Below are 16137 nucleotides of genomic sequence, written 5' to 3' on the forward strand. Positions count from 1 at the left end.
TGAGTCATGTTATGTACAAAAGATTTAGTATCAGAGGGGTAGCCATGTTAGTCTGTATCCACAAAAACAATGAGGATTCCAGTGGCACCTTAAAGATGAACGGATTTATTTGGGCATAAGCTTTCATGGGTAAAAACCCACTTCTTCAGATGCATGGAGTGAAAATTACAGATACAAGCATAAATATACTGGCACATGAAGCGAAGGGAGTTATCTTACAAGTGGAGAACCAGTGATAACAAGGCCAATTCAATCAGGGTGGATGTGGCCCACTCCCAATAATTGATGAGGAGGTGTCAATACCAAGGGAAGGAAAATTGCTTTTGTAGTGAGCCAGCCACTCCCAGTCCCTATTCAAGCCCAAATTAATGGTGTTAAGTTTGCAAATGCATTGTAGTTCTGCAGTTTCTCTTTGAAGTCTGTTTTTGAAGTGTTTTTGTTGTGGGATGGCTACTTTTAAATCTGTTATTGAATGTCCAGGGAAACTGAAATGTTCTCCTACTGGCTGTTGTATGTTACCATTCCTGATGTCTGATTTGTTTCCATTTATTCTTTTATGTAGAAACTGTCCAGTTTGGCCAATGTACATGGCAGAGGGGCATTGCTGCCACGATGGCATATATCACATTAGTAGATGTGCAGGTGAATGATCCCCTGATGGTCTGGCTGATGGGTCCTATGATGGTGTTGCTAGAGTAGATATGGGGACAGAGTAGGCAATGGGGTTTGTTACAGGGTTTGGTTCCTGGGTTAGTGTTTCTGTGGTGTGGTGTGTAGTTGCTGGCATAGGCACCGACTCCGTGGGTGCTCCAGGGTGGAGCACCCACGGGGAAAAATTAATGGGTGCTCTGCACTCACCAGTAGCCAAACTCACCACCCCGCCCCACCTCATCTCCTCCGCTTCCTCCCCTGAGCACACTGCATCCCCGCTCGGCCGCCTACCTCCCAGTGCTTGCCACCGCCAAATAGCTGTAGCAAGCTCCGGGAGGAGGGGGGAAGAGTGGGAACGTGGTGCGCTCAGGGGAGGGGGCGAGGAAGAGGAGGGGCTGGGGCGGGGATTTGGGGAAGGAGTCAGAATAGGGGCAGAGAGAGGATGGAGTTGGGGCGGGGACTTTGCGGAAGGGGTTGTAATGGGGGCAGGAGGGGCTGGGGATGGGAGCAGAGTGGGCTCGAGCACCCACCGGCGCCAGTAGAAGTCAGCGCTTATGGTTGCTGGTGAGTATTTGCTTCAGGTTGGGGGGCTGTCTGTAAGCGAGGACTGGCCTGTCTCCCAAGGTCTGTGAGATTGTTTTCCAGGATAGGTTTTAGATCATTGATGATGTGCTGGAGAGGTTTTAACTGGGGGCTGTACATGATGGGCAGTGGTGTTCTGTTATTTTCCTTGTTGGGCCTGTCCTGTAGTAGGTGACTTCTGGGTAGCCGTCTCACTCTGTCAATCTGTTTCCTCACTTCCCCAGGTGGGTACTGTAGTTTTAAGAATGCTTGATAAAGACCTTGTAGGTGTTTGTCTATGTCTCAGGGATTGGAGCAAATAGGGTTGTATCTTAGGGCTTGGCTGTAGACAATGGATTGTGTGATGTGTCCTGGATGGAAGCTGAAGGCATGTAGGTAGGAATAGCGGTCAGTAGGTTTCCGGTATAGGGTGGTGTTTATGTGACCATCATTTATTTGCACTGTAGTGCCCAGGAAGTGGATCTCTTGTGTGGACTGGTCCAGGCTGAGGTTTATGGAGAGGTGGAGATTGTTGCAGTCCAGGTGGAATTCTTCAAGGGCCTCCTTCCTGTGGGTCCATAGGATGAAGATGTCATCAGTATAGCACAAGTAAAGATTTAGCTTCATCACAAGGGGAGAAAGCAGCCAACCTTCCTCTCTGCAACAATCCCAGCTCAACAGGAAAAAGGCCAGAAGCAGCTTTGCCAAGAGATGGAAGCAGAGATGAAAGCACAGAATGATTACTGTGTCTTTGGGATCCATTCAAATTCTCCCTCCAGGATTGAAACTTTCACATCTAGCCCCAGTGAGTCTGATTTACGATCAAAGTGTGATACCTAAGCACAGGGAGCGCTCAGAACACGGCATCACGTGACACTTTGGGAGGTGCAGGGATAGAACATGGGGAGGATAAACGCTATTGTGATTTACACAGACACTAATGCTGCTGGGGTGAGAGGGGATTGTGACAGTGAGGGGGAAGGAGGGAATCCCTTTGACTCACCCTGTCTCCTTCGGGTGTCACAGAGGCTGAAATGACACATGTTTGCTACCCCTACTCTTTTTCTATTTCAATCTATTTTAATTGAGGAAAATGATAGAAAAAATACTTCTGACCACCACAACCCTGAGCAAGGTGAGAACAACTGGGATTGAGACAATCTGTCCCCAAGGGGAAACATGGTGACTAACAATCACTTTGTAATGGGGAAATGGTATCAACTAGATTCTTGGGGTTTGTCTAGATTAGGAAAAATGATGGTGGTGCGCTCAGGTCCAGGGGAAAGCTAACCCCAGCCACTCTACCCAGGTTATGTCTGCACTACAATGTAGTTGTGTTGTTACAAGATCATTAAACTGAGCAGCTACCTCCATGTACAATCCCAGTGGAGACATGGCACAGGTAGCTTTTACCTCAGTGTAGCTAGTCATGGTCAACCCCATCTCCCCCATCTGGCATTGATGGATATTTCTGGCAGGCGGGGGACACAGTCCCAGGTGATATCAGACAAAGGAGTTAATAAAGGATGATGGGATTCACCCCAAAGAGGGGGAAGGGGCAAAAGACAGAGGCAGGCAACTCACATGGAGCTGAGAGACCACATTAAAGAAAATGCTGCAAATTACTTGGGAATTATTTTACAAAAATCTTTGGCCAGCTCTAGTCAAGAGATTTATGGCATTACTTGCCTGTATGGATTCTCTTATGTCTGATAAAAGCTGACCTCCGTCTAAAACTTTTCCTGCACTCAGGGCATGTGAAGGGTCTCTTTACTGTGTGGATTCTCTGATGTGTGATGAGGGTTTTCCTCTCACTAAATCTTTTCCCACACTCAGCACATGAGTAGGGTCGTTCTCCTGTGTGGATTCTCTGATGTGATATCAGGTGTGAGCTCTGACTAAAACTTTTATGGCACTCAAAGCATGTGTAGGGTCTCTCTCCACTGTGGATTCTCTGATGTGCTATCAGGTTTGATCTGTGTTTGAAGCTTTTCCCGCACTCAGGGCATGTGAAGGATCTCTCTCCTGTATGGACTCTCTGATGCGTGATGAGGGTTGAGCTCACATTGAAGCTTTTCCCACACTCAGAACACACGTAGGGTCGCTCTCCTGTGTGGATTCTTTGATGTGTAATGAGCTGTAATCTTCCATTGAGGCTTTTCCCACAATCAGAGCATGTGTAGGGTCGCTCTCCTGTGTGGATTCTCTTATGTATGATAAAGGCTGAGCTCCAACGAAAGCTTTTCCCACACTCAGAGCAAGTGTAGGGTCTCTCTCCAGTGTGGACTCTCCGATGTCTGATAAGATGTGAGCTCACATTGAAGCTTTTACCACACTCAGAACACGAGTAGGGTCGCTCTCCTGTGTGGATTCTCTGATGTATGATAAGGCTTGAGCGCTGACTGAAGCTTTTCCCGCACTCAGAGCATGTGTAGGGTCTCTCTCCCGTGTTGATTTTTTCATGGCTAATAAGGTCTGAGCAGCTACTGAAGCTTTTCTCGGGCCCACGCTGACTCTCAAAGGTTTTTGCCTCTGCACGACTCAAAGAAACTTTCCCTTTGGATCTTCCTGCTAACTTCCCATGTGGCTCTACTTGCTCAGCATCTTCCTTCTTGTGAGTCTTCTTCTTGTTCTCACTCACCATCCCATCACCTGGAAGGACAGAGAGAGAATCCAGACATAGGTCACTCCCTGTGCCGGGGAGAAAGGAAACCTCAGAGAGTGGAACGGAAAGAAGTGAGAACAAACCAAAGTAAGCGTGGGAGAGAGCAACAAAATAGGATTTGATTTCCACCCTTTATCCCTGCCCTCCCAAATCCCTTCCCCAGAGGACAGAGCGGTGGGCAGTAAATTTTCCCACAGTGCACAACAGTCCTAGAACCAGAGTAGCCATATTTTTTATATTTTGGGGGATGGGGGGCACTAGAGATTCTGGGTGTGGTTATTTTGACTTGGGTCTCAGCACTTCTGTGTGGATGCCAGAGTCCTAGGTTCCAGCACAGGTTAGAAAAGTCTTAACACAGGCTTAGAATACAATACAGACACTCAAGACCAGGGTTTCTTCACATGGGTCTTCTGACTCAATTCCCACTAAACCTGAGATTATATTGCAGTGTAGACATACTCAATGTCTTCTGCTGTAAGGGTTGGAGGAAGGGGTTCTCACACTTCATCAAAAGATTTGCATCATGAGAAAACCACCTGTATTCTATTTTCTCATTTTCTAATCTGCCAGATGTTCAGGAGGTGGAGAAGTGATGCAAATGCATAAGACACAAGAGCAAGCTAAAAGACAAAAGCATAGAATCAGGACTCCTGTATCCTGCAGTTTGAACCTGGAGCCTGACACATTCATTCCTTCACTGACTACCATCATGTGCGCAGCATGGAAGTGCTCCTTGTCCAAAGAGGCCATCAGATTGGGATACATGGGGAAGTAATGTCCTTTGAAGGCTTCAACTATTTCTCTCTTTGCTTCATGAAACTTTGGACCCAAATGGCAAAGGACAATTGCTCCCAATTTAACCATGGTATTCTTTGGCACCAGAATGAATTCCCCTGAATTAAGGAGCAGTGTTCTAAAAATAAATAGTTTATCTGGGCCATAGGTCATCATAGTTTCCATCTCTGAGGTGAAAATCAACCACTGGATACCTGCTATTTCTACCTGAGTTCTTGTCTAATCCTTGGCCTTGGTAACTTGACACTTCTCTGTGGTAGGATCCTTACCAACTCGCACCAAATGTCAATAGTGATAGTGAGGAATAGCTTCCCCCAAACTGCCCAGTTTGTTTATTAGATCTGGTGGCACAGTTCTAAGATAGGGACTAGATCCAGGCCTTGACCAGAATCCCTGTAACCCACCATAGGTGGGGTATTTTTTAAAAATGGGTATAATTCTGAAGCTGTCTCACATTCAACAATGACTTCATTGTATATATATTTGTAGCAGGTACAAGGGGCAAGCTCCTCAAAAATGTCACTTCCATTTTCTCCATCTCTACAGAGATAAGGATTGTGTTTCCCAAATAACAGGCAGTGTGCACCTGATTCGGAAGGAAATGTCTTCAGCGGTAACCTCCTGTAGGGCCTGAACAACAATTGCTTTGGGATCCAAATATATTGGCCTTTTGCCAAGTTCCAAGTCACTAACTGGGGAATATACCTCCCAGATCATCTGAAACTATACTGCCATATGGCCAAGTGAGAAACAGTGTGTTGACCAGACTAAATTAAAACCCCAAATGCTTCATAACACTAGCTGACAGAACTGGACCAGAGGGATTTGCGATCCAACTATTGAGCAAATTGAGTCAGTATACTCTTCAGCTAAACTAAACACAAGTGGAAAAATACTGGTTGTGAAATCACGGTGGTGCTGTTGCAATGACAGCTACCATGTAAGAATGGAATTTTACTGAAACCTAAGTTCTACCATGGAACTATTATTCTGGAATGTAACTTGCTTATCTAAGTTTCCACAATCAGAACTATTATTCAGGGATGTAAATTGTTTTACTACAAACTACCAGTTTGTCTGGATAAGATATACTGGGATATCAGTTCTTATAAGTGAAACGTTAAAAGTGTGATAACTGATAAAAATATAAATGTATTATTGTAGCAAGTGTAAGTGAAATAGTGGTATTTATAATCAAAATAAGAAAAAGTCAACAGTGCATATATAAAGTATATTATATTTGAAGTCCTGTGTATTCATGTTAACTTCTCTGAAACTGTATGGTAGGCAGATGCTGCGACCTTTGTAAGAACATCTGCTTTGTATCTGAGCTGCAGAATGTAAGCTTAACAAAAATTAAGATACAAGAAGCTTGTAAAATACACTTAAATACAACAGCTTCTAGGTGTTGTGCCTAATATATATGAAATTAGGTGAGAGAAAGTCTGTAAATTCTATAGTTAGCCTATATTAATAGTATATACAGTATGAAAATTATATATAATATCACATATGTTTCCTGAACTGTCCTCATGTTAACATCTTCCAAAATGCTTTTTCACTTACATTAAACAAAGAGCTGAAATATTCTAATTAAGGGCTAGGCACAAACATAGCATAGATAACCTAGGCCTGGAATGTTCAAAACAAAATTCTAGTCTTGTATATACGCCTCACTGTTTTTCTTCAATGAGTGGGGTCTGCATAACTGTCAAAATGTGAAGTATACGCCATGTTGAAACCTACAACATATCCACCACATAGAAGGTGTAGCAATTACTGTCTATGAAAAACATATCACAGAAAATAGAGAAGAAAAATATATTAGATAAAATAATATGGGGAAAATTGGAAACTCCCTCTCCCCATTAGGTATAAATATAGGAGGGATAAGCACAGAATCTCTGAGGCGGTGGACTGCTGCAACTCCTGTCTTCCACACTGATTTGTAACATATCTACTCTTCCTTTCTCTATTATGCTGTATTAATCTTTGTAATAATCATTTACTTATCACTTGATTAAGCCGAGTTATTGGACAACTCTTGCTTTTAATTTATATTGCATGCAAAACAAGTGTGATCATGTCCAATTATTTCAGTTAGTTAGAATCATAGAATATCAGGGTTGGAAGGGACCTCAGGAGATCATCTAGTCCAACCCCCTGCTCAAAGCAGGACCGATCCCCGACTAAATCATCCCAGCCAGGGCTTTGTCAAGCCTGACCTTAAAAACCTCTAAGGAAGGAGATTCTACCACCTCCCTAGGTAACGCATTCCAGTGTTTCACCACCCTCATAGTGAAAAAGTTTTTCCTAATATCCAACCTAAATCTCACCCACTGCAACTTGAGACTATTACTCCTTGCTCTGTCATCTGCTACCACTGACAACAGTCTAGAGCCATCCTCTTTGGAACCCACTTTCAGATAGTTGAAAGCAGCTATCAAATCCCCCCTCATTCTTCTCTTCTGAAGACTAAACATCCCCAGTTCCCTCATCCTCTCCTCATAAGTCATGTGTTCCAGTCCCCTAACCATGTTTGTTGCCCTCCACTGGACTTTTTCCAATTTTTCCACATCCTTCTTGTAGTGTGGGGCGCAAAACTGGACACAGTGCTCCAGATGAGGCCTCACCAATGTCGAATAGAGGGGAACGATCACGTCCCTCGATCTGCTGGCAATGCCCCTACTTATACATCCCAAAATGCCATTGGCTTTCTTGACTCATATCCAACTTCTCGTCCACTGTAACCCCTAGGTCCTTTTCTGCAGTTCCACAATTTTGGTATGTCGTTGTTCACTGTTACAGAGCAGAATTTTTTAAATGGTTCTGTTTCCTTGGGAGCATGCCCAATAGCTTGGAGTATTCTTTCCAGATGGCTGAACTGCACTCAAACTTCCTCCATATCATGATGGAGGGGTGGGGAAAAGTCACCTATAAAATAAGATATTACCGTTTTAGCAAACGGTCATTTGTCTCAAAGTCCCCAATAAATCTGAGGTACATTCTGTCAAACAAAAGTAATATCCAATTATGAGACCAAACTACCTTCAGGACAGAGAGAAAAACCCAGAACACAGAGGGGTAGAAGACACTTCCAGTTTCACATACAATGAAACTCCAGAGCAGCATATATCTGATAACTCAAAATCAGAACAGATTCTCCCGGAAATTCCGTTCTTCGCTGATCCATTCAAACCCTCTGATCCATTCAAACTTGCTTCACTCTGTGCCACCTCATTATTATTGAGTCATGTTACTTACAAAAGATTTAGCTTCATCACAAGGAGGAAAAGCAGCCAACCTTCCCATCTGCAAACAATCCCAGCTCAGCAGGAAAAAGACCAGAAGCAGCTTTGCCAAGAGATGGAAGCAGAGATGAAAGCACAGAATGATTACTCTCTGTTTGGGATCCATTCAAATCCCTCCTCCAGGTCTGTGACTCTTTCATCTTTAGCCCCAGTGAGTCTGATTTAGGATCAAAGTGTGACATCTCAGCACAGAGAGCGCGCAGAACATGGCATCACGTGACATATTTGGAGGTCCAGGGATAGAACATGGGGAGGATAAAGGCTATTGTGGCTTACTCAGAAGCTAATGCTGCTGGGGCAAGGGGGGATTGTGACAGTGACGGGAAAGGAGGGAATCCCTTTGATTCATCCCATCTCCTTCAGGTGTGACAGAGGCTGAAATGACACATTTTCCCTACCTTCCTCCTGCTCTTTATTCTATTTCAATCTATTTTAAAAGAGGAAAATGGGGAGTGGGGAGGGGGAGGGATTATTCTGTCCACCACAACCCTTAGCAAGGCGAGAACAACTGGGATTCAGACAATCTGTCCCCCAAGGGGAACTCAATGACTAACAATCACTTTGAAATGGGGGAATGGTATCAATGTGATGCTTAGGGTTTGTCTAGACTAGGAAAAATGATGGAGGTGAGCTCAGGTCAAGGGGAAAGCTAACTCCTTGTCTGCAATGCAATGTAGTTGTGTTGTTACAAGAAGATCACTAAGACAAGCAGCTACCTCCATGTACAATCCCAGTGGAGACAAGGCCGTTTTTACATCAGTGTAGCTAGTCAAGGTCAATCCATCTCCCCCACCTGGTGCTGATGGATATTTCTGGCAGGAGAAGGACACACTCCCAAGAGATATAAGAGAAAGAAATTGATAAAGGATGAGGGGAATCACCCCAAAGAAGGGGAAGGGGCAAAAGACAAAGGCACGCAACTCACGTGGAGCTGAGAGACCACACTGAAGAAAATGGTGCAAACTAGGTGGGAATTCGCTAATGTATTTTACAAAAAATATTTGGCGAGCCCTAGTCAAGACATTTATGGCATTACTCGCCTGCATGGATTCTCTTATGTCGGATAAAACTTGAGCTCCAACGAAAGCTTTTCCTGCACTCAAGGCATCTGTAGGGTCTCTCTCCAGTGTGGACTCTCTGATGTCTGACGAGGTATGCACTGACTTTGAAGCTTTTCCCACACTCAGGGCATCTGTAGGATCCCTCTCCTGTGTGGATTCTCTGATGTGTGATAAGGTGTGAACGCTTGATGAAGCTTTTCCCACACGCAGAGCACTTGTAAGATGTCTCTCCTGTGTGGACTCTCCGATGTCTGATGAAGTATGAGCTGTCTTTGTAACTTTTCCCGCAGTCAGGGCATGTCAAGGATCCCCCTCCTGTGTGGATTTGCTGATGTCTGATGAGATGTGAAGTCACATTGAAGCTTTTCCCGCAGTCGGAACACTCGTAGGGTCGCTCGCCTGTGTGGATTCTCTGATGCCTGATAAGGTGTGAGCTCTCACTGAAGCTTTTCCCGCACTCAAAACACTTGTAGGGTCGCTCTCCTGTGTGGATTCTCTCATGTATGATAAGGTTTGAGCTTCGATTGAAGCTTTTCCCACACTCAGAGCATGTGTAAGGTCGCTCTCCTGTGTGGATTCTCTGATGTGTAATAAGGTCTGAGCGCCGAGTGAAGGGTTTTCCGCACTCAGAGCACGAGTAGGGTCTCTCTCCCGTGTTGATTCTTTCATGTGTAATAAGGTCTGAGCCACTATTGAAGGTTTTCTCTGGCCTTTGCTGACTCTCACAGGCTTTAGCCTCTGCACAACTCCAAGAAATTTTCCCTTTGGATCTTCCTGCTAATGTCCCATGTGGTTCTACTTGCTCAGCATCGTCCTGGTGGGGAGTCGTCTTCTTGTTCTCACTCACCATCCCATTGCCTGGAAGGATAGAGAGAGAATCCACACATAGGTCACTCCCTGTGCTGGGGATAAAGAAAACCTCAGGGAAAGGAATGGAAAAAGGTGGGAACTACCCAAAAATAAGTGCTCGAGAGATAAAAGAAACCAGGATTTGACTTCCACCTTTTACCGCCCATCCTCAAATCTCTTCCCCAGAAGACAGAGAAGTGGGCAGTACATTTTCCCATGGTTCACCACAGTTTTAGAGCTAGAGAGGCCCCATTTTGGCAGGGGAAACTAGGGACTCTGGAATGTGGTTACTTTGACTCAGGTCAGGGCACTGCTGTGTGGACACCAGAGCCCTAGGTTCCAGTACAGGTTAAAAAAGTCTTAACATAGGGTTAAAATATAATGTAAACACTCAGGCCAATGGTTTCTTCAAGATCGCTAAGCTGAGCAGCTAACTCCATGTACAATCCCAGTGCAGACAAGGCACAGGTACTTTTTACCTCACTGTAGGGTCAACCCCATTTCCCCAACATGGCACTGATAGTATTTCTGGCAGGAGGACACAATCGCCAGACAAAGCGTTATGAAAGAAGGGTGAGGTGCAAAAGACAGAGGCAGGCAACTCCTGTGGACCTAAGAGACCACACTGAAGAAAATGGTGAAAATTACTTGGGAATTAGCTAAGGTCTTATTTTTAAAAATCTTTGGCCAGCCCTAGTCATGACGATTATGGCATTACTTGCCTGTGTGGGTTCTCTTGTGTCTCATAAAAGTTGAGTCCTGTCTAAAACTTTTCCCGCACTCAGGGCACGTGAAGGATCTCTCTCCTGTGTGGATTCTCTGATGTGTGATAAGATGTGAGCGCCGATTGAAGCTTTTCTCACACTCAGAACATGTGTATGGTTGTTCTCCTGTGTGAACTCTCTGATGTCTGCTGAGGTTTGAGCTGTGGTTGAAACTTTTCTCACAATAAGAGCACGTGTAGGGTCTCTCTCCCGTGTTGATTCTATCATGTCTAATAAGGTCCGAGAAGCTACTGAAGCTTTTCTCTGGCCTATGCTGACTCTTACAGGCTTTTGCCTCTCCACAGCTCCCAGAAACTTTCTCTCTGGACATTCCTTCTAATGTCCCACGTGGTTCCAGTTGCTCAGCATCCTCCTGCTGTGGATTCTGCTCCTCGTTCTCACTCACCATCCAATCACCTGGAAGGAGAGAGAGAGAATCCAGGCATGGGTCACTCCCTGTGCTGGGGAGAAAGGAAACCCCAGAGACGAATGGGAAAAGGTGGGCCCAAACCAACATAAGTGCCGGAGACATCAAACAAAACAGGATTTGATTTGCACCCCTGCTCCAACCTTCCCTGCCGAAAGCCCTTCACCCGAGAACAGAGAGACGGGGTCATTTCTGGGTCCACATCCCATTCAGGGGGAAGGAAGATTGGGGAGGGGGCTACACCCAAGTGTCAGTCAGGAAAGGTGGGAAGCCAGGAGTGACATCTGCCATGAGGATGCCACACCTGCTAGAAACAATTCTGAATTTGGAGAGCTCATAAGATCTTTGTAGGGAATCCCAAATGTTTCCTTCATTCATGGACAGTTTCTGAGTCGGTTAGCTGACTCCTCACCTGTCTGGGCACCTTTCTGGAGCTCTCTTTCCTCAGAGCCCTGGATATCTAGGACCCACGGCTCTTCCCCATTTTCCAGCCGGGAGATCACATCAGATTTGGAAACTGGAAACCCTGCGTAAGAGAACAAAAACAAGAGATATCAGCAGAATTTCTGGGATACTTGTCACAAAGGACTTTCCAAGATTTTACCCTCAGCTCATTTTTGAGCATCCCGAAGCCATCTTCCTGGGCTCCAAACAGCAGGGACAGTTATTATTATTAGAATCAGAGAATCATAGACTATTAGGGTTGGAAGAGACCTCAGGAGGTCATTTAGTCCAATCCCCTGCTCAAAGCAGGACCAACACCAACTAAATCATCCTAGCCAGGGCTTTGTCAAGACGGCCGTTAAAAACCTCTAAGTATGGAGATTTCACCACCTCCCTAGGTAACCCATTCCAGTGCTTCACTACTCTCCTAGTGAAACAGTGTTTCCGAATATCCAACCTAGACCTCCCCCACTGGCACTTGAGACCATTGCTTATTCTTCTGTCATTTGCCATCACTGAGAACAGCCTAGCTCCATCCTCTTTGGAACCCCCCTTCAGGTAATTGAAGGCTGCTATCAACCCCCCCTCACTCTTCTCTTCTGCAGACTAAATAAGCACAGTTCCCTCAGCCTCTCCTCGTAAGTCATGTGTCCCAGCCCCCTAATCATTTTCGTTGCCCTCTGCTGGACTCTTTCCATTTTGTCCACATCCCTTCTGTAGTGGGGGGACCAAAACTGGACGCAATACTCCAGGTGTGGCCTCATCAGTGCCGAATAGAGGGGAATAATCACTTCCCTAGATCTGCTGGCAATGCTCCTACTAATACAGCCCAATATGCCATTGGCCTTCTTGGCAACAAGGGCACACTGCTGACTCATATTCAGCTTCTCATCCACTGTAGTCCCCAGGTCCTTTTCTGCAGAACTGCTGCTTAGCTACTCGGTCTGCAGCCTTTAGCGGTGCATGGGATTCTTCCTTCCTAAGTGAAGAACTCTGCACTTGTCCTTGCTGAACCTCATCAGATTTCTTTTGGCCCAATCCTCCAATTTATCTAGGTCACTTTGGACCCTATCCCTACCCTCCAGTGTATCTGCCTCTCCCCCCAGTTTAGTGTCATCTGCGAACTTGAGGAGGGTGCAATTAACCCCATCAACCAGATCATTAATAAAGACGTTGAACAAAACCGGCCCCAGGACCGACTCCTGGGGCACTACGCTTGATACCGGCTGCCAACTAGACATCATGCCATTCATCACTACTCATTGAGCCCGACAATCTAGCCAGCTTTCTATCCACCTTATAGTCCATTCATCCAATCCATACTTTTTTAACTTGCTGGCAAGAACACTGTGGGAGACTGTGTCAAAACTTTGCTAAAGTCAAGATATATCACATCCACCGCTTTCCCCATATCCACAGTGCCAGTTATCTCATCATAGAAGGCAATCAGGTTGGTCAGCCATGACTTGCCCTTGGTGAATTTATGCTGACTGTTCCTGATCACCTTCCTCTCCTCCAAGTGCTTCAAAATGGATTCCTTGAGGACCTGCTCCATGATTTTCCTGGGGACTGAAGTGAGGCTGACTGGTCTGTAGTTCTCTTTTTTCCCTTTTTTAAATATGGGCGCTATATTTGCCTTTTTCCGATCGTCTGGGACCTCCCCCGATTGCCACAAATTTTCAAAGATAATAGCCAATGGCTCTGCAATCACATCCGCCAACTCCCTCAGCACCCTGGATGCATTAGAGCTGGACCCATGGACTTGTGCACGTCCAGCTTTTCTAAATAGTCCTTAACCTGTTCTTTCACCACTGAGGACTGCTCACCTCCTCCCCATGCTGTGTTGCCCAGTGCAGCAGCCTGGGAGCTGCCTTTGTCTGTGAAAACCAAGGCAAAAAAAGCCTTGACTACTTTAGCTTTTTCCACACCATCTGTCATTATGTTGCCTCCCCCATTCAGTAAGGATCCCACACTTTCCCTGACCGCCTTCTTTTTGCTAACATACCTGTAGAAACCTTTCTTGTTACCCTTCACATCCCTTGCTAGCTGCAACTCCAGTTGTGCCTTGGCCTTCCTGATTACACCCCTGCATGCTCTAGCAATATTTTTATACTCCTCCCTAGTCATCTGTCCAAATTTCCACTTCTTGTAAGCTTCCTTTTTGAGTTTAAGATCACCAAAGATTTCACTGTTAAAAGCTGATCGCCAGCCATATTTTCTATTCTTTCTGCACTTAGGGATAGTTTGTTCCTGCACCCTCAATAAGGCTTCTTTAAAATACAGCCAGCTCTCCTGGACTCCTTTCCCCCTCATATTAGCCTCCCAGGGGATCCTGCCCATCAGTTCCCTCAGGGAGTCTAAGTCTGCTTTTCTGAAGTCCAGGGTCTGTATTTTGCTACTCTCCTTTCTTTCTTTTCTCAGGATCCTGAACTCAACCATCTCATGGTCACTGCTGCCTAGGTTGCCACCCACTTCTATTTCCCCTACCAATTCTTCCCTGTTTGTGAGCAGCAGGTCAAGAGGAGCAGAGCCCCTAGTCGGTTTCTCCAGCACATGTACCAGGGAGTTGTCCCCAACACTCTCCAAAAACTTCCTGGATTGTCTGTGCATTGCTGTATTGCTCTCCCAGCAGATGTCAGGGTGATTGAAGTCCCCAATTAGAACCAAGACCTGTTATCTGGAGACTTCAGTTAGTTCTGCGAAGAAAGCCTCGTCTACTTCATCCTTCTGATCTGGTGGTCTATAGCAAACACCCACCACGACATCACCCCTGTTGCTCTCACCTCTAAACTTAACCCATGTTTATTACAGTAGTGCCTAAGGGCCAATAAAAAATGGGGCCCCATTGTTCTCGGCATTGTATAAACACAGAGTAGTAGATTGTCCATGCCTGAGGAACTTACAGTCCAAATGGACAAGACACACACCAGGTGGGGGAAGGGTTAGAATACATGAGCAGAGTGAACGATGTAATGGCAGACAGACAAGATAAACACAGGCATAACGTGACACTGGGGTTAAAGGACACTACGGGGTACAGGTAGCCCTGCCCCCAGGCCTGTGGAGCATGCTTCGGCTCGAGGAGCAGGTTAGAAGATGCTTATAAGCCCAGGGAAATGGCGGAGAGGGAACAGGCTAAGGGAAAACTGGTCCTTCTCCTGAAAAGCCACTTGGAAGGTTGGACCTGGGATGGACCAGCAACAGTGGTGTGGCCCCCAGGCCGTGCCTTCTCCAAACCCGGCCCCCATCTTCTCACAACCAACAGACCCCACAGGGCTCTGCTCTTTTGAACTCAGGGGGAGCTTGAGTGGGAGATGAGACACCGACCAGAGACCTCGGCAGAGGCCGTTGCCATGGTGGAGAACTATGTGATGTCCTTTGGGTCCAAAGCTGAAGCACCAAAAGCCAGTCTAGTGTACATCCAGGGCTGCAAGTATCACTGAGCCCAAAACTCACTGAGGCTCTCCAGGGGGACTTGGACGAATCCTAGTAGACAAGGATGCAAAGACCAACTGAGGAGCCTGGAAGCCCACCTTCAGCTAGCCAGGAGACATTTGCGTCAAACAGAACAGCCTTATTTGAAGGGGCCATCCCACTCAGGAGAATTAACGGCAAAACCTGGGGGCTGCTTGCATGTGAGCAGCCAGGCCATTTCAGATGGGACTGCCCATTCAGGGACTATAATTATGGGCAGGCCTGGAGAGCGGATAACTGGTCTCAGAAAAGGGGCCCAGGGAAATGGAGTAAAAGTACAAGATAGACTCTGGCTGCAGCCAGACTTTAGTCAGTGAGCGATTGGTGGAGTCGGAAGAAGAATCTAGAGGCATGATCTACTGCCAGTGTATCCATGGGACATACAACCCTGTTTGATGAGACCAACTCACTGTGCAAGACCACGCTGAGACAGTGCAGGCCAGAGTGGCCAAAGACCTGGCCCATCTGGTCATACTTTGGCATGAATGGAAGTTTTTCAAGGACGATGTCCAGGGAAGGCATGGAGCATCTGCAGAGGGGCTAAAGCCCCGACTGGAAGAACCAGGAGGACAGGAGATGGCCATAGTGGCTAAGAGAAGGTGCCACGAGGCGATGGCTCCATTGGAAGCCAAAGATCTAGGAGAGAGAAAGCATGCTGACGGATAAATGACTTTTCACCTGAACTTAACTGGAGGAGTGAGGGCCTGCTACCATCTCTCAACCTGGACCTGCTGTCTAGCAAATAAACATTGTGGAAGAGCAAAGGAGGGACCCAACCCTGAGTCAGGTTTACGAACGTCTCACCCATGTAGATGACAAAGTGTTAGACCCACAGCAGATGAAATAGTGGCCCTATTTCTGATAGGGGAGGTCAGAATGCAGCTTTGGTACCCTGGAATTTCCAGTGGGGAGGTGCTTCAATGGGCCTATGCAGTGCTGTGCCGGGGCACTTGGGGACAGAGAAGACACTCAACAGAGGGACCATGGAGTTCTACTGGCCAGGCATCCACCCCAGAGGTATGGGACTATTGTGCCTCCTGCCCCAGGTGCCAGTGGGTGAGCCAGAAAAAGATCTTAAAGCCCCCCCCCCGGTACTACTCCGCAGTGCAGGGGTCCCTCTGACTGGCAGAGGCTG

The 16137-nt window shown here is 46.4% G+C and overlaps 1 protein-coding gene across 3 annotated transcripts in view; it reads right to left on the bottom strand.

Moving 5' to 3' along the window:
• Positions 1-1060: 1060 nt before the first annotated feature.
• LOC141996265 (uncharacterized) overlaps positions 1061-16137 on the bottom strand; it is a 36463-nt gene continuing 21386 nt past the window's right edge. Inside the window, exons 2-6 of one of the 3 annotated variants that reach the window (XM_074968231.1) lie at positions 11497-11610; positions 10616-11074; positions 9024-9902; positions 2902-3864; positions 1061-1780 (exon numbers count right to left, since the gene is read on the bottom strand). In XM_074968231.1, the coding sequence (XP_074824332.1) occupies positions 1725-1780; positions 2902-3864; positions 9024-9902; positions 10616-11066 (2349 nt within the window). In that variant the 5' untranslated portion in view covers positions 11067-11074; positions 11497-11610 and the 3' untranslated portion in view covers positions 1061-1724. The remainder of the gene's footprint in view (positions 1781-2901; positions 3865-9023; positions 9903-10615; positions 11075-11496; positions 11611-16137) is intronic. The other 2 variants (XM_074968230.1, XM_074968232.1) reach the window with 2 other exon arrangements.

Source organism: Natator depressus, chromosome 11, assembly GCF_965152275.1.
Source record: "Natator depressus isolate rNatDep1 chromosome 11, rNatDep2.hap1, whole genome shotgun sequence".
Lineage (NCBI taxonomy): Eukaryota > Metazoa > Chordata > Testudines > Cheloniidae > Natator > Natator depressus.